Source organism: Euprymna scolopes, chromosome 12 (genome assembly GCF_053919585.1).
Source record: "Euprymna scolopes isolate OS-2025 chromosome 12, ASM5391958v1, whole genome shotgun sequence".
Classification (NCBI taxonomy): domain Eukaryota; kingdom Metazoa; phylum Mollusca; class Cephalopoda; order Sepiida; family Sepiolidae; genus Euprymna; species Euprymna scolopes.
In genome coordinates this window covers 82702376-82721486 of record NC_136493.1, presented here as the reverse complement: position 1 = coordinate 82721486, position 19111 = coordinate 82702376, and the positions used below count along the sequence as shown (strand labels likewise).

The following is a 19111-nucleotide window of genomic DNA, read 5'->3' as shown; positions in this document are numbered from 1 at the left end:
ATTCTATTTAAGTTTTAGGTTTCGATTCGTTTATTTAATTATGAATTGCGAGTTTACATTAATGTCATTCATAATTGCGTTGAATCATTTTCTTTTAGCATTTCAGTTTCAATCCATTTTTTTGTCAATGTTTCTAAATGACTTTAATTTTGACAACCTTAAACATCCAATGTTTTTATTAAATTTCTGAATTTTTGGAATGAGGATTGATTATTCGTATTATTTGGATTACTCGGTCTATTGTTTTCATCTTTAATGTTATTTTCACAACATTTCGGTCAATATAACCTCCAACCTTCTTCAGGTGTATTTTATCGAACTTCAGAATCGCAGAATTTCAAATGGAATCCTTTATTTAATCCACAGGATAGCATGGTCTCGTTGCGTCAGCCGTGACTAGTTAGAAATCCTCAGCAATGCACAATTGTACTTGAATGTCGCCCTCCACTGAGGATTAACCCTTCAATCTCCAGAATATAAATTTAACCCGAATTTTACCAAGTACTCTATCCATTATGACACGGTTCCTTGTGTTATATAATCGTCTATATAATGAGTGTATAACCAAATCGGTGGACTTTCCTGAGGCCACAATCCTAGTTGAAGAAAGGTCAGCTGATGGTATACTTGTGTTACATAACATCTTGTTCAGCTCCTCTTTATCTAAACTGAAACTCTTTAAAAAATAGGATGGCAGTACAATCTAAAAATAAGCTTAAACCAAGTTTAGGGTCAAACAAATCCAAATTGCCTCTTGAGGGTTGCATTCACAAACATCCGTGGGCTTAAAACTAATTTAGATGATGTTGAAGCATTTCTCCTAACAAATACCCCGGATATCTTAGCATTAAGTGAGACTTACCTACACTCCTCCATCCCCTCTAACTACTTTAACATGCCTGGATATCTCCCACTCTGCCGTAAGGACTCTGACAGACATATGCACGGACTTGGAGTTTACATTTATAATACCCTTCCCTTGACTAGAGAAACAAACCTAGAATCGGACGATCAAGCCTTTATATGCTTTAGACTAAACATGCAACATAACATTAGCTACTTTTATTTTCTCTACCACTCTCCCTCGACCCAGGACTGCACCATAATAAACAAAGTCTCTGACAGCATAGACACAGCACTCTCCCTCGACACTAGCGCACAAGTACATGTATTTGGTGACTTTAATGTCCACCACAAAAACTGGCTTGGATTCCCTACTTACACAGATGCAGCGGGCAGCACAACACATAGCTTCTCAAAATCTCACTCCCTATCACAAATGGTTACGTTTCCAACCCATTTCCCTGACCAGCAAGAACAACACACATCACTTCTAGAACTGTTTTTGACCACAGTTCCCGATGATTGTATAATGAATGCCGACAGCCCACTTGGGAACACTGATCATGCAGTGATAATGGTTGAAATCGCCCTAAACTCTAGAGCCAAAACTGAAGAGCCTGTTCTCAAAACAACGAGATATTATAAAAAGGCTGACTGGAGAGCCATCAGAGATCTTATCAGAGATGCCCCATGGGGAAATATTTTTTCTCTTCCTGCTGAACAGTGCGCAAATAAGACCACAGAATGGTTCAAAACGGCAATTGAAGCACGTGTTCCCATGCGGAAATTTTATAGCAAGCCTCACTCTCCCCAATGGTTTATTTCTACTTGCACAACTGCCATTGCTCAAAGTCAGCATGCATACTGCAGATTTAACGGACATAAGTCCAGTTCAAACAGACAGAAATATAGAGAAGCTAGAAATAACGTTAAGAAAGAAATAGCAACAGCTAAGACAGAATTTACTGAAACCACGTTTTTTAACGCATCGAAGCACAAAAATTAGGAACTCGTGACTTCTGGAAAATCTACAACAGTGTAGTAAATAATGGGCAATCAACAATTCCCCCACTAACCAACAATCACAAGGTTGTTTGCTCAGCAACCGAGAAGGCTAACATGCTTGCCAGTCGGTTTGCCTCCAACTCCACACTGGACCCTTTCAACCATCCCCTACCTGACTTTCCTATGCGGAGAGACGCCACACTAGATAATCTGAAAGTCACCCCTGCTCAGGTGCATGCTATTATAAAAAACCTTGACACTTCAAAAGCATGTGGACCCGATCTCATCCCAGCTGTGCTATTAAAAAAGTGCTCTGTCGAAGTAGCTCCAGTTCTCTCCAAACTCTACAACAAATGCTTTAATGAATCTTGCTTTCCAGGTTGTTGGAAAACTGCTTCTGTAGTACCAGTATTCAAGAATTCTGGCAAAAGAACTGACCCATTAAATTATCGCCCCATTAACCTCCTCCCACTTTTTGCCAAAATATTTGAGACCATAATTAACCATGCTCTAGTCCATCATCTTACAGATGCTAAACTTCTGACTGAGAAACAATATGGATTTAGACAAGTGCACTCTACAGCAGACATCCTAACTGTAATCTCTGAATGTATATACCATTCACTGGACAAAGTGGGGGAGGGCAGAGCGGTAGCTCTAGATATATCCAAGGCTTTTGACAGGGTATGGCATGAGGGTCTCCTCAGGAAAATTAGATCATACGGTATCACTGGTAGAATACTTAACATAATTAAATCCTTCTTAGATAAAAGAAAAATCCAGGTTGCCCTCGATGGTCGTACATCTAAACAATATGTATAAATGTGGGAGTGCCCCATGGGTCTATCTTCGGACCTCTATTGTTCCTAATATTCATAAATGACCTCCCCGACAAAACTGCCTCTGAGATGGGTATATATGCTGATGACACCACACTTTATAACAGGCATGACAGGAAAGCAAATGAACACATATCTAAAGAAATGGCAGAAACACTAGAGAATGATCTCCAATCTGTAGTGTAATGTGGACAAAAATGGATGGTCACGTTCAATGCTGCCAAGACTGAACTAGTTTCCTCCAATAATTACAAGAAACCTTCTCTACCACCAATAGCAATGGCCAACGACTCTTTATCTGAGAGTACATCTTTCAAACTCCTTGGCCTAACGTTCACAGGAAACATGAGTTGGAACAATTACATTGAAAGCATTGCCAGAGCCGTTGCGAAGACTCTCTCTACTGTGCTAGAAAACTATTAACACCCGAAAGTATCCTGTACCTCTATAAGGCCACCATTCGCTCATGTATGGAGTATTGCTGTGATATTTGGGCTGGTGCATCTGCTACTAGTCTCTCGTTCCTAGACAAGGTTCAAAAGAGATTCGCAAATCTGATAAGCCCTGAACTGGCATCTAAGCTTCAGCCTCTGTCCCATCGACAAAATGTTGCATCCCTCTGCCTGTTCTACAAGTATTTTAATGGTGAATGCTCTGACGAACTGCAAACACTTGTGCCCCCATGACGTAAACACCCTCAACAAACCTGACAGGCAGCTAAATCCCACCCCAGAACCGCTAGATTCTGGAATTCAATTCCAGGTCCCTGCTTCCCCAACTGTACTGACGTGCAGAAGTTCAAGTGTAACGTGAACTGACATCTTGCTGCCCAAATCCCTACATAGTACCCCAGTAGTTGTTGCCCCTGATAGTAGCCCCTACACCAAAGTGGCAATGTGCCTTGTTTGGGGTGAAAATGTAAAAAAAAAAAAAAATCGTAAGCTGTTATATACTGGGAGTATATAACGGTTGTATAAGTAATATATCTGTGTCATTTATATAATTATTTATGTATATCGTACATATATATTTATGACAGTGTCTCTATAACTATCTAGAATGTTGAACGTATTCTTGTGTGTGTATATATATATATATATATATATATATATATATATATATATGAGGATTTTTAGTCTTCGTGATCGCCTAGTTTCTTTATTCTTTGCAATCGTCTCGTTCAAAATGTTCCTTGAGTTGATGCGTGTATAACATGTTATAACATGTGTATGACATATGCATAACATGTGTATAAGATGTTATACACATGTATAAGATGTTATACACATGTATACTATGTTATACACATGTGTATGACATGTGTATAACATGTGAATAAAATGTGTATACCGTGTATGACATGTTATGACATGCATATAACATGTTAATAAGATGTTATATACATGTGTATAAGATGTTATACACATGTGTATGACATGTGTATAAGATATTATACACGTGTGTATAAGATGTGTATGACATGTTATGACGTGTGTATGACATGTGTATAAGACATGTGTATAAGACGTGTATAAGATGTTATGCACATGTGTATAATATGTGTATAACATTTGTATAACAGGACACTAATAGATGAGACAAGTCTTTCCAAACATTACTAAATCATTATCAGTGGAGATACCAGTAAAAGACACATACGTTTTGTCATGTTACCCACTGTTGAAATTCCTTCTCCAGAAGAAACACCAAACGCGAATTATAGTTTCTTATCCATAAGTCTTTTATTCTGTCTGGAATCCGATTCAGTGTTCTTGTTTACTTTGTCACCCCACGGGGCAGAGTTAGAGAGAAGGGTGATTTTTTTCAGAGTCAGGCACGCTTATAGTTGTCTACATTTCGCTTAACTTTACCCCCCCCCCAATCGCTTTCATGGGCGTCCAGAGACCATTCAACTCGTCTGTCCGCTCGACTCTCTCTCTCGACTGTCTCTCTGGCTAAACTGTGTGTATATCAAACTATCTTCCTTTCTACTTACGTCATCAATACATGTAGAACTCAAGGATGATCGCTTGATTTTTTTTTGTCACGTATTTTTGTTTATCTAAGAATTCCAAAGTTGTTATTATTGTCAGCTAAAATTCCATTTCCAAGTGAAAACATAATTGTTAGCTAAAATTTCAAACTGTTTGTTATGATAAAAATTGCAACATTAACATTCTTGTTACATTATTTAACTGACAAAACATCTCGACTTCCAACAATCATAATAATAATCATCCAGTTTACTTTCCGGCAGTTTCTGGGACAAACAATACAACACTTGCAGACAATTCTAGTATAAATTTTAGGAACCTTAAACCTATTTTGTTTTCTAAATGAAGAAGGTCGGAGGTTACATCGACCAAAACGTTATGAAAATGACACAGAAGATGAGAAAAGTAGTCTGCAGAATCCAAATAATACGAATAATGTTCTTATGTTTAAAAAAATGTCGCCTTTGCAAAGATGATCCCAAGCAAAATATTTCATCGTAATTGAAACAAAAAAAGAATAAATCTGACCTTTATTAGGTTTTCATTCACTTCTTCCAATTTTTCCATGAAAGGTTGATTATTGCGGACAATCGTTGCATATTGATAAACAGAAATAATCCATTGGCAAACGGAGCCGGCTGCTCGGCTATAGATATTCATCATGTCAGGTTTTAAATGTGAAGCCGTCATGTATTTCTGTAAATGATGATACATTTCGTCACTTAATTTTCGTTTGTTATAGAAAATGATGTTGTTGATAAAGTGTGGGTCACACATCAAACTTGTGCCTTCCTCCCAGCTGTAAAATAACAATTAACACAACAAAAATTACAAGTCTTTAAATTACATTCAGTTACTTAGTCAAGTTAATCTTGGCATCATCTGTTATAATAACTATTAATATCATATATTATAATAACTATTAATATCATATATTACAATAACTGTTGATATCTTGTTTCTGAATTTTGATATCTGTTATAATCAATGTTATCATCATACGTTACAATAACACATACAAAAACCCATCTCTCCCTCCCTCTAAAATTAATGAAAAAATACTTTAAAAATTACTTCTAGTCTGCACTACCAGAGTACCCTTTTACAACCACATAAGGAACATTTACACCCAAATAGACAGCATATCGATGGGTTCTGTCCTCTGACCCATCTTCAGTGAGTTCTATATGAGTCACCTCAAAAACCTGATACTTAAAAACACCAATAAGCCCTCTATTTATGTAAGATACGTAGATGATATTCTCCTCCTTGCTAATAATAACTAACAAATTTTTACACTTAAGGACCTTCTCCAAGAAAACTCTGTACTCAAATTCATTGTTGAATCAAATGTTAATAACAAAATACCCTTCCTCGAGATTCTTATTGATACTTCCTATAACACCTTCAGCACTTTCAACTACAAAAACCTACCTGCTATAATTCTTGCCTTCTAAATTTTAAAAGTGAATGCTCCCATCGATACAAAGTAGCCATCATCAAAAACCTCCTCAACCAAGCAAAACTTATCTCTTCCAACAAAAAAATACTACTCATCAACAACGGCTTCCCAAATTATATTGTTGATCAACATATGAACTCCATGGTCCAGAAGTAAAAAATATTCCTACTAACAGTAACACTAACTCTCAACTCCATAACTCCAATACAATCAACCTATTCTATTGCAATCAAATGCATCCGGGCAAAGAAGAAATCGCTATAAAAAAAACATCATTCATAGATACATTTCCCTTGTAGACAACAATAACATTAGATTCATCATTTACTATAAATAATTTAAAACTCAAAATGTTGTTATCAACCCCCTCCCTCGCCAATCTTTCACGAAAAACACCCGACTAGCTGAAACCACTGTCAATAATTTTCCCTACTCTTTATCCGTGCCTAAATCAAAACGTAGATTCCATGAACAAAGCTTCTTTCTTAGAACTGCACGCCTATAGAACTCTCTGTCGCTTGCCTGTTCCCCCCCCCCGACTTCAACTTGGATGTTTTCAAGTCCAACACAAACAAATTCCTGATGAACCGCCCATTTAAGTAATGACACCTTATCAAATCTCCAATACTAACTATTACTACGATACTATCCCATTGATTACTGTACACACAATAACCCTTATCCTCGAGTGGTTTCTGGGCCTTGATAAGTGGTGACCACCGTGTCAAAAAAAAAACAAAAAATAAAAAAAAACAATCACTCCCCTCTGCTTAAACCACTAGAACAAACCAACGTCATCTATCAGGTCAAATGCCCCTTGGGAGAATGTAACTCCTATAACAACAATGCAACTAATAGTTACGTTGGACATACGATCACAAAATTATTATGCCACCTCACCTGCTATAATGCTGAATCTAGTGTCATCTTTCAACATTTACATAAAAAACATCACTACCTCCTCAAATTTCAGAGAAATTATAGTTAACAACACCAAAATACTACACCACGAAACGAATGTAACAAATCTTAAAATCCTTGAAGCCATTTATATCAAAACGCAAAAACCTAGTCTGAATTAGGTCACATTTACGAACAGTATCAATATGCTCAAATACCTCATATAACTCCTCCCCCTCCCCCACACCCACCCGTTTCTACCATTGACCCTAGAACAGGCATGCTCTCCTCACTTTCTCCTACCAGACCAACGCTCCCACTGCTATCAGCAGTCACAAGGAACTCCAACTACTATTTTAATAAATCCTCCCATAATCCCTTACTGAGATAAACACATTCTTGATGATGTGAAGATGATTTCAGAGAAAGTTCAAACCGCAAACACTTCGAGAAGAAAAAATGCTTGGATCATACATCTATATGTGCGATGTATATACAAAAATGATAATATGAAAAATTGAAAAAATAAAAAAGCTATCACTAAACAGAAGCTTTCTGTTGTTTTTAACAATGTCTGCCTAAATGAAAAAAAAAATGCTGCCTAAATACATATATATTATAATGGTGACTTTATCTATTATTTATAATTAATAGTTCCCATATTGTATTAAATTCTATACTAAGTCTACTTTGTAGTTGATCGTCACCCAACATACATGCTGAATTTTTACTCTCCGTAGTTCTATTTTTGTTTATAACTTTTACTTTGTTATTCCCTTCATATGTGGTCGACCATGCCCCACTTTTCAATATTTCCATACATTAGAACTTTTCAGTTTTGTTCAAGAATTCAGCTCTCTTCATGGAAGAAATCAATAATGCTCCCATTCATTCCAATCAGATGGTAAGTCTACAGTGAGTTTGTTCACCAAAGTACCAACTGACTTTGGTACAGAGTAAGCTGACTTCAGGTACTTCACTGGGAGAACGGACATGATGGGATCCGATATATGTCATCAGGAAGAAGGTCTAACTATGGTATCACACATGTCCTCAGTACTAGCCAATCTATGTATGAAATACTTAGGATCAACACTACTAAGCAAACAATGTGGCTGTGATATGTGAATGCTACACTCATAATCTGGCTTCACCAGCAAGATGTTCAAAAATTTCTGTGAACTCTATCTGCCCATCTATACAGTTTATAATAGAAAAGGAATATAACAAATTACCATTCATAGATAACCCGCACCGATCAGGGGTTTAAGTCATTTGTATATCGAAAGTCAACTTTTACTGGACAATATCTAACTTTCAACTTCCACCTTCCATACAATGTAAAGAAAGAAATTGTCCATTGCTGAGCAAAAGCAATATGTAGTAACAGAAGTACCTATCCAGAGGAGATGGACAGTTTAAGAGAAATCCTCCACTGAAGCAAGTATCCAGAGAGCATGACATCAACTCCAAGGAATCTTAACCAAACACCACAGTTTGTATATCATATATGGAGAGTTTGTTAGATTTTTTTTTAATCCATATGACACCAGGACTATTCAACAGCGACTCAACTTTTTGAAAGCATCTTGTGTAAGTCACACTCTTTCTGGAAAAAATCATGACTAAATAGGTTCTTACACACAAATAAAAAACATTAATCCAAATATATGCAGAGGAATATTGTATTAATCAAAATGTCTGTAAGACAATTAGAAATTAATGTTTAACCACTTGAATATTTGGTTTTTCTATGTAATAAGTTTATAAAGTCTTGGATATTCTACCCTATCTAATAATTAAAGTATGAAATTTATTAATTGAGAGGCGTTTTCTTTTTGTTTTTTGTTTTTTGTTAAAATTAAACAATGTCGGGAAATGAATAAAAGAATATTATCAAACTAGCGGGACCTGTGTCATTCTGTAGATATTCAGCATAAATGGAGACGCTCTGATATTATTGTAGCTATTTTGTTAAAACTGCAAAAGTATTTATCCAAGCTAGCAAGGACGCCAATTCAAAATTAGCTTAAATATGATATTTTAATTCTTGCAGATTTCGTATATATTATTATAGAGTTAATGTTCTATCGATTTATATATATTATAAAGTTGCGATTTCAAAAATAAAAAATATATTTATATGACTTGGGTTCATCAGCTCGAATCGAAACTGAATCCCAAACTTATATATATATATATATATATATATATATATATATATATATATATATGTATATATATATATATATATATATATGTCTTCAGCTATAATCGAAACTGAAACCAAAACTTATTTAGAATTCTTGATAAAAATAGATTACTAAGGTGCCATCAGCTAAAATCGAAACCGAAACCAAGACCAAGACTTATGAAGAATTCTTGATAAAAATTATTTTTAAAAAATAGATTATTGGAGTGGCATTAACTATAATCGAAACCGAAACCAAAATTATGGAGAATTCTTAGTAAAATTATTTATAAAAAAATTAAATGACTTGAGTGAGTGCCATTACCTATAATCGAAACCAAAACGAAAACTTATGAAGAATTCTTGGTAAAATTATTTATTACAAGAAATGGAAGTACATAACAATTAAACAACCCAGATATAAGCGTGACACAGAAAATAACACACACGATATCGTATTAATATATAGATAACGAACAAATAAAATATGATTGTAAAAAATAATGCCAATTTATACGTTTTTTTTTTTTATAAAGTTAATCAATTTTCAAAACAAAACTATAATAGTTTTATAGTATTTAATATCAGTTTACTTGTGAATTTGTAAGTTTATAAAATAATTATTTTAAAAACATTTTTACCTCATGGGTCTTTCAAATAATAAACAAATAGCACAAAGCAATTTTTTTATAGGTTCGGGCGGTTGACGATATGTTTTGACCTCAGACCAGGCGTCTTTGTCAATCGATCTTAGATTATTCAACAACTCTCGATACTGAGGTTCAATCTGAAAAAAAAAAAAAAAGAAAAAAAGCTTGCTGATGAATTAAAAATTATTTTCCATTCACAAATAAAAATAACATTTCTAACATGAATAATAAACTTTAGATAAATGAGACTTTTGTAGATTGGTGATCTTTTAAACCAACGCATTTCAGGTGAAAACATTATTGTATACTTATGGGTTATGTCGAAAGTAGCATAAATTTCAAAAATTCCCAAAAATCATCCAGTAGAAGATGTGCTAAATGTATTTTTAAAAAATTGCCCTGTTATAAGCTTGTTTAAAGGGTTACAGTGAAAACAAAACATGGAAATAGAGTAGAAAAATGTATTAATAAGAACATATGAAAGTGTGTATTGTTCGTCTAGCCAATGAACAACCTTGGTTCCCGCATTAATGCCTTTTCTTCCAGTATTATTGTGTATAGATCTGTTCATTCGTATGTAATACAGGTACAACACTTCATTCCAAGCTGATTACTCCAAAAAGGCGTATAAGTATTTCTTTCTCTTTGGGTAGACGAGGAGTGGATTTGGGATTTACTTTTTCTGCCAGAATATCGTGGTTCTGGTGTGATTTAAGGAGACTCAATATCAACTGTGTCGAGCACTATTTCAATAGTGAAAGTCTTTCTTGAGATCAGAATTGCATCGTTTAATACGACATGATTGTTCTCCATATTGTTGACTTATAGAACTTTTCCTATTTTTGGAGTTTTGTCAGTTAAGCAAGATAAGTTGAAAGCGTTTTGCAATATTTATGAAGTGATTTAGTAAAGGGTCGAACTCCTTTCTGTCAATGACTAATTTTTTTTCTTGTTAAATTTCTAATGGTTTCGATTTTTATAAATCGCCATAAAAATTCCTAAATTTTCAGTAAATGTTTTTATTTTTTTTATTAAATCATTTTCTTGTTTTACATTTAACTGCAGATAGTTCACTTAACAAAATGGATCTACAAGAACCTAGAAAAGTGAAGTCAACTAGATATCGACTCCACATGAATGCCTTGTCTTCCGCTATTTATTGTATATGGATCACTTCATTCGTAGATAACATAGGTGGTTCCCCCACACCATCCCTATCCAAAGCTGATTACCCCGAAAGATGTATCAGTATTTTTTCTCTTTAGGTAAACCATAAGTGGATCTGTGATCTTCCTTTTTCTGCCAGAACGCTGTGGTTGGGGTGGCTCAATATCAAATGTGTCATAGACGGTTTCAATAGGCTCTACTTTTCTTCCTGCGGCAAATCATCTCGATCACCAGTAATACGTTTCCATATCTGGTTCACATGCCTTTTGTGTATGATCCCGCAAAGTCTATATGTATCCTGGACCACAGTTGTTTTGGTCAGGGTTTGTGAATAATAAGTGGTGTCTTTGCTGCTAATGCACAGCCTTTATACGTATTAACTATATTAGCGATATCTTGGTCCATGGATGGACAGTAAACAAAACTGCGCATCAGACATTTTATCCTGCTAGTGCCAGGATAGCCTATGTAAAAAACAATTAAGTATTCTCTATTACAGAGTTTTAGGAATAATGACTCTCTCGTCACGAAGCAGGACATTGTTGCAGACTGAGTAAGTGTCTGAAGTAAATTCTCCTTGTATTAATTTCTGCTTTGTGGTTTTGGTAAATTCAACATTCACTACTTCTGTCTTAATTTCTTGGAGGGTAGTTCCCATATTGTGTTACAGTGTTCGTTTTTATTTCACTATTTATGTGCAATAAGGCGATTACCGAGTTCTCAGGGGGCTTCTTTTGAATCAGAATTAACCTAGACAGCCCATCAACATACGCGATTTGCTTTGAAGATAGTAATTCCAATTTGAAATCGTAAGTCAATAAAATGGTTCCTTATCTCAATAAGAGGTTGACAGCAAATGTGTGTAATCCTTTTTTGGACCCAAATATGGTTATAAGGACTTTGTGATCTGTTTGAAACATGAAATACCTACCGTACAAATAACAATGTAATTTCGAGACTGCATAGATAATGGTAAGATACTCTTTCTCTATCTGCGAGAATTATTTTTCTTCTGAAAGCAGTGTTCTGGATGCATAGGCAATTGATCTTTTTATTTTTTTATCCATCTGGCATCTTATGTAGCAATCATGCGCCTATACTATATTAGTTCGCATCACTAGTGAATATGATCTTTAGTTCTGGGTTGAAATTTGTGAGAAAAAGGTTTGATAATTAAGACTTTTTTCATTTTCTCAAACGCTGACTGACACCTGGTAGTCAATTCCCAACGTTATTCCTATTTCAAAAGCTGGTTTAATGGTGCACACAGTTTATGTATTTTTTGTAATAAAGCTCTGATAATAATTAGTGAGCCCTAAAACTTTGCAGTTGAGTGGTATTTCCAGGTGCTATAATGTTCTCGTAGCAGCAGCTCCACCAGGATCTGGACGTCTGCCATTTTTATCAATTATGTGTTCCAAATATTTGATTTTTTTTGTAAGAAGAACTTGCATTTGCTTTTTTTAATTTGGAAACCAAAATCTTGTATTCGTCTGAATACTTCATAGATATGGTCTTTATGTTGTTCCATGTTCTTGCTGGCTATAATTATGTCCTTTGCAATGGGAAAATCAAGGCCATCTATCATAGTGTCCACAACCCGTTGAAAGCTGGCAGGCACAACCTTGACCTCAAACGCTAGTCTTTCATATCTGCAACGACCTCAATGGGTATTTATGCAGAAGAGTTTAGCACTCTCATTTTCAACTGGGATTTGGAGATATACATCGCTTAAATTAATTTTCAAAAAAGCCTTCCTTTTAGTTTTGTAAAGATTTCCTCTGGACTCGGTAGAGGATAATAGAAGTCCTCTAATGATGCGTTCAGCCCAGTTGAAAAGTTTGCAGTAATATGAATTTCCTCCAACCTCTTTTTAACATAGATAGTGGAGGCAATCTACTGGCTGTATTCTATTTTCGATAGAATACCAACATTTTCCAGTCTGTCATACACCTGGCCCAGTTTTTCTAGAGATGCAAATGGCCTCTTGCGTTTTCTTTTAAATACTGGTTGTATATTTTGCTGTAACATTAGTTCCGTGGTCATTTTCGTACATTTCCCCAGACCAGGTGTGAATACTTCTGTAAATTATTTTTTTAAGTTTGAGATTAAATTTTCTGTTTCAGATGGAATTGATTCTGCTTTTCTTCAGAATGTCGATATTGGCAGGTGCCTTCAATTAAATTCAAACCGAGTACGTTCGTGGTATTCTTTAGTACATACATTTTGATTTTTTTGTTTTTCCCAATAGCGTAACGCTTGTCAAAAATTCTCCTTCGAAGTTAATTTGTGCGGCGTTAACGGCCTTTGCTGTTTTATGAGTTCTCAACATTGTGGGTCTATTCAATTTTTTCCCATGTATTTAAATTTAATATCGAAACGTCTGAACCTGAGTTTAATTGCATTTTGATTTCTATAGTCAGAATTTTTACCGTCACATATTTGCATAAACCATTTCCATTAATTTCAGTTTCCGTTAAACGCACCTTGGTTTTATTTTTAATTTCGTTCCTGCATTAACGAATATTTGTCCTATTTTTTACATGCCAAACAGTTTTTGACAGATATGGGCAGTCTCTAACCCAATAAAGATTTCCACATCGATTACAAGGGAACGGAATTTTCCTGTCTGAAAATAGTTTTCTTCATAAAAATAAAATTACTCGATCAATTTATATGATTTTTGGAATACGATATTTTCTTTCTGCCATAGCACGTATATTATGCGGATTTTTCTTTTTTATTATCGGGGGAATTCTGGACAAGCACTATATTTTGAAATATCTGTGAATGCATGCGAAAAGCGAAAGTTTTTGTTTCATAGTAGCATTAAGTTTGTAGTTGACTACATCATTATCATTTCATCTTGTAGATGCTAGCAAATATATATATATATATATATATATATATATATATATATATATATATATATATATATATATATATATATATATTAGATGGCGTAAATATCATAAAACACAATTGCAAATACTATTTGGATTTTTTTCGGATTCATGTAATCATGCCCAGATCCTTTTTTCTTTTGTTTTTAAAGTTATGAGTAATGTGTTCTTATTCTTCTGATGAGTCAGGCGGAAAAAAAAAAATTGACATAATAATTATATAATTATTTCTGTGCTACGAAACAGGTGCTGTCAAGAATTTAACATTTTAAAAGAAATAAACAGTAAAATGAACAACATCTTGGAATTTCGACTATAGACTTTTGTTATTTATTTGTATATGCTCTGTAGTTATATTTAACATATATCGAGCTTCATAAATAAAAGGACTGGTATGAATAAAGAGTAAAATATAATTAAATAAGCATATTTTTCCCATTATATATATATATATATATATATATATATATATATATATATATATATATATATAATGTGTGTGTGTGTGTGATGTTTAGTAATTTGATAATTATTTTACAAAAAGAACAACAAAGAACACATATTTTTTCATAAGTAAAAAACGATCAGCATTGAAAAAAGATAACAGTTTAAAAAAAAAATTATTATTGATATCAAAAATACATTTTCATACAAAAACATAAAAATTCTATTTTTTCTTTTTACCTTAATAAATATTTTCTTTTGAGAATCAACCATTTTATCTTGCAATTTTTCTAAACTGGCAATTTTTTCTTCTTGTTTCTTGTTGAGCGCTAACAGCTAAAAAATCAAAACGACAAACAAAACAAATTACATTTCTGATTTTTCTCGAGATGATGATTGATTATTCATATTATTCTATTTGTTCTCAACTTGAGTGTTATTTTCACAATGTTTCGGTCGATGTCACTTCTGACTATCTTCGGGTGTATCTCGTCAAAGTCGGGAATCATCACAAAATTTCGAATAGAACCATTTATTTCATTCATGGAGGCAGCATGCTCTTGTTCTGTTAGCCATGAAGTAATTTGAAATTGTATTTTAAGTGTCGCTGCTCTGAGAATTAAACCTTCAACCTCTAGAAGAGTATAACTTTACAACTGAATTTTACCAAGGACTTGTGGCATAATAGATAAAGTACTTGGTAAATTCATTTGTAAAGAAAAAGGTTGGTGGTTACATCGACCGAAACGTTGTGAAAACAAAATTCAAGATGAAAACAGTAGTCAGAAGAATTCAAATAATACAAAACAAAATGGAATCAGAAAATTTGCAGATTTATTTTAAATTTTAATCTTGACATTGTTAATATATTTATGACAGACATATATGATGTTTATTGCTCGCTTTTAACAATATCGCCACTCATTTGTTGAAAATTCTTGTTTAGTTCATGGACCATCTCTTTCTCTTAATTTCTTGTAAGAAAATGTTTGTATTTTTTAAAAGATAATTCAAGGAAGGAATACATCTTATTACAAAGTTTCAGCTTCCACTAAGATCAACAGAACGTCTCTTGAAATTTAAATCACATAAATACTTTAGAGTTTGTTTTATTTTTTAAACTATTGAATTTTTAACTAGCTGTCCCAACCCAGTATTGCCCAGGAGTTTTTTTTTATTTTACTTTTTGTTACGCGTTTTGTGAATTATACCTTTCTTTATTTTGCAAATCATTAAACTTTTTGTAGGATTTTTCAAAGTTACTTTTTAAATATGATTTTAGCATTTAAATTAAATTGTTATGGTATTGTTTGGTTATGAAAAAATTAAATCGTTATAAAACTGACTAATTTTATCAATGTAAGTTGAATCTGTGTTTCGTTTGCTTGCCTTATATATTACATGGTGTAATATAAAAAATGTTAATAAAACCAGCAGTGCTTGTTAAGCTATAATCGACAAATAAATTTTTAAATGTATCGTTTGAAGCAAAAACAATATTATGTACTTAATTGTCATGTCGAAAATAATAATATATCCAAATACTACGAAAATTCATTAAGTAGATCAACTGCTATTGTGTTTTTAGTAAAAAAAAAAAGAAAGTCTATTGCAGCCATTGACACAAGTAATCTAAAATATTCTTTTCGGGGTTATGTCCCCTGTGTATAGCCTCCTACTGACTTCTTTATAATGTCTAAAAAAATGTGATTTTTACCCCAATTTTTCGTAAGAATTACTTTTAATTAGAAATAAATTTCTATTCAATGATTTTTCGTAATTTTTTGAGATATTATTATTATTATTATTGCTTAAAAAAAAAACATAAAAAAAACGATTTGTCGATTATATCTTAACAAGCACCAAAGCAACAATATTGTGTAATAAAAAAGAAAATAAACAAATCCATAATGGCCGATTAAGAAAGTGAACAAATCAATAATGGCCGATTATAACGATTATGTCCATTGAATTATTATTTTGATCATTTTAATTGCAAAAATTATTAGATAAAAAGTGAACAAAACTAAAAACGAATCTCTTACTTTTCGAAATTCTTGTCTTTTTTTAGAAAGATTCGCTGCATAATCCTGAGCATTGTCGACAGCCGTTTTGTGTTGAGGCGATAATCTGCAAATTGTTTCTTTATAATCATTAATGCTTCCAAATGCTTCGTTCACTTTGCCAAGAGCTCCAGCATAATGAGAAATGTTTACCTAAAATAAATAAATGCGTTTTTAGCTGCGTCCTCGTACTATGAAACGAGTTTGTCTGTCCGTCTGTTGGTCTGTCATGCTAAATGAAACAATCTTAATAATATTCATGCTGTTGATGAATGATGATGATGATGATGATGATGATGATGATGATGATGATGATGATCTGAATAACATTTTCGATCAAAACTTCTTGTACCTGCTTTTCTGAAAAAGAAATCATTAAGGTAAAACATATCCACATTAGGTTGACTCTCAACCTTCACAAACGTAAAAACACCGTTCAATCAAAGGAAGTCTTGTTTTTGACCAATCAGCAGTTGTGTTTGCGTTGGCTTTCTATCCAAGAGAGAAAGGAAGTGAGAACTGACCAGAAGATTGAAACAAAATGATTCAACAAAAGAATATGTTTATGACAGTTTCTTTACGAAAGCCCATCTTCCAAAAAACACCTGCTTTAAATTAAATCCTGTTTGATTCCCTTCTCCTCGGTTTGATTTTAAGGAGCAAGTCAAACAATAGCATTAGATAAATTAGAAAAGAAGTTCCTTATATTTTTGCTAAGATTCTAAAAGGTGTTGAATTAATTTCTAGAACTCGCTGAATATATTAAATAAATTAGTTTTTCTATGCAGATATATAATAAGAGTTAAAACTACATCTCCCCACACACATAATTCAAATACGAAACAATGTCTTCCAAGTGCAAATACTTTTCTTATTTACTCATAACACGCTGTACAAAAATGTTAAAGTTTTTTCCTTTGTCTATGGATTTCCAATGAATGGCTCATCTCACTAGAGGAAATATTAGCAAAATAAATGTACCTATTTACTATGCCTCCCCACGGGACAGAGTTAGACACCAAGGTCGTTTTTTAACGTGGAGAAAAGGTACAAAGATAAAAATTGTCTCAGTCGTGAAGGATTTCTCCTCCACTGAAAGAGAACGAGAAATAGAAGTGCCGCATCTGAAGAACAGATACTACACTTTGATCTTGCTCAAAAGGCCAAAAATTTTGCTTATTACCACTTAAATTGACAATTAATAGGGCTATGACAAGAGAATATTCTTTTCATTATTTTGACACTCGAGTATATATCAGTTAATATCATATACTTTTAGGTAGAGTGATGTGGTTCTTGATTGATTAACTGTGTCAGATATATACTCGAGAGTCAAAACAATGATAAGAATATTCTCTTGTCACAGTCATAACACACACACACACACACACACACACACACACACACACACACACACACACATATATATATATATATATATATATATATATATATATATATATATATATATATATATATATATATATATATATATATATATATATATATATATATACAGCCATGGCCCAAATTATGGAGTACCTATAAAAAATTGAAATATTAATTTAAACCTACGTATTTAAATGTTAAGAATCGTACAATTAACAATTGAGGGCAAATGTAAGATATTTAACAGTAGATTGTAGTATTTTTTTTTTTTTTGCTCTAAAGTCTTTCTGAAACGTTTTAGTTGAGTTTCATGCAAAATTCATTTCAATATTCAAAAATGATTCATTGTTATGTTCCAGGAAGGGAGTTCAAACAATCACTAAAAGGTACGAGTAAAGAAAGTATTTTAAAAACAGAAAAGTAAAAAGTCTACAACCGCCATGGAAGACAGATCTTTGAAAAGAGCATCTCTTGTAGATAGGAAGAAAAGTTCTTCAGAGATTTCTGCTGAACTTAGGATGCAAGCAAAAACATATCAGCTCAAACAGTGAGAAAAAGGTTATTAGAAGCGGGATTAAAAGGATGCAAAGCAAGAAAGAAGCCATACTTGTCTCAGACCAACAAACAAACAAAAAAATAAAATAAATAAAACGACTGGAATTTGTAAACAGAAAAAAAAACAAAAAAAAAACATGAAATTGGACACCTGGTCATTGGGCCATAATTGTTTGGTCTGACAAAAGTAACTTTGAGATAAGCTAACAGCTTCTATTTTCTAAATTTTAGAGGGAACAATTGAAATTTTTTTCATGTGAATAGATATCCATAACATTTATTCAAAAATTGTAATAAATTCATTTTTTTTTTCATCAGATTTTGATACTCCTAAAGCGGTTTATGTTCGCCGTAGGGAAAGGGGAGGCATTTCATCCTAATTGTGTGGTTCTGACTGTCAAATTTGGAGGAGGAAGCATAATGGTTTGGTCCTGCATGGCTTCTTCAAGCAAAAGGAGGACATACCAAATATTGATTATTGTTAGAACACATTTTTTAATGTTTACTCCACTATTCTTAACATATTCCCCAAAACTTTTGGCCTTGATGGAGGGAAGGCTAAAACTTGCTGTTATGGTTTCAAATGATCTGAAATAACAGCAAGGGGAGACTTGATTCCAAATATTTCTTATATGTTATAACTCCCCTCTTTTGGAAATAGAATACGATTATGAATATCTCCAGTATCAAATAATCCCTTTACAGG

General features: G+C 33.3%; 1 protein-coding gene across 1 annotated transcript in view; it reads right to left on the bottom strand.

Moving 5' to 3' along the window:
- Positions 1-19111, bottom strand: part of LOC145291381 (dynein heavy chain domain-containing protein 1-like) — a 494383-nt gene that overhangs the window by 136003 nt on the left and 339269 nt on the right. Inside the window, exons 71-74 of the mRNA XM_080137171.1 lie at positions 16444-16614; positions 14639-14734; positions 9876-10021; positions 5210-5480 (exon numbers count right to left, since the gene is read on the bottom strand). Of these exons, the coding sequence (XP_079993297.1) occupies positions 5210-5480; positions 9876-10021; positions 14639-14734; positions 16444-16614 (684 nt within the window). The remainder of the gene's footprint in view (positions 1-5209; positions 5481-9875; positions 10022-14638; positions 14735-16443; positions 16615-19111) is intronic.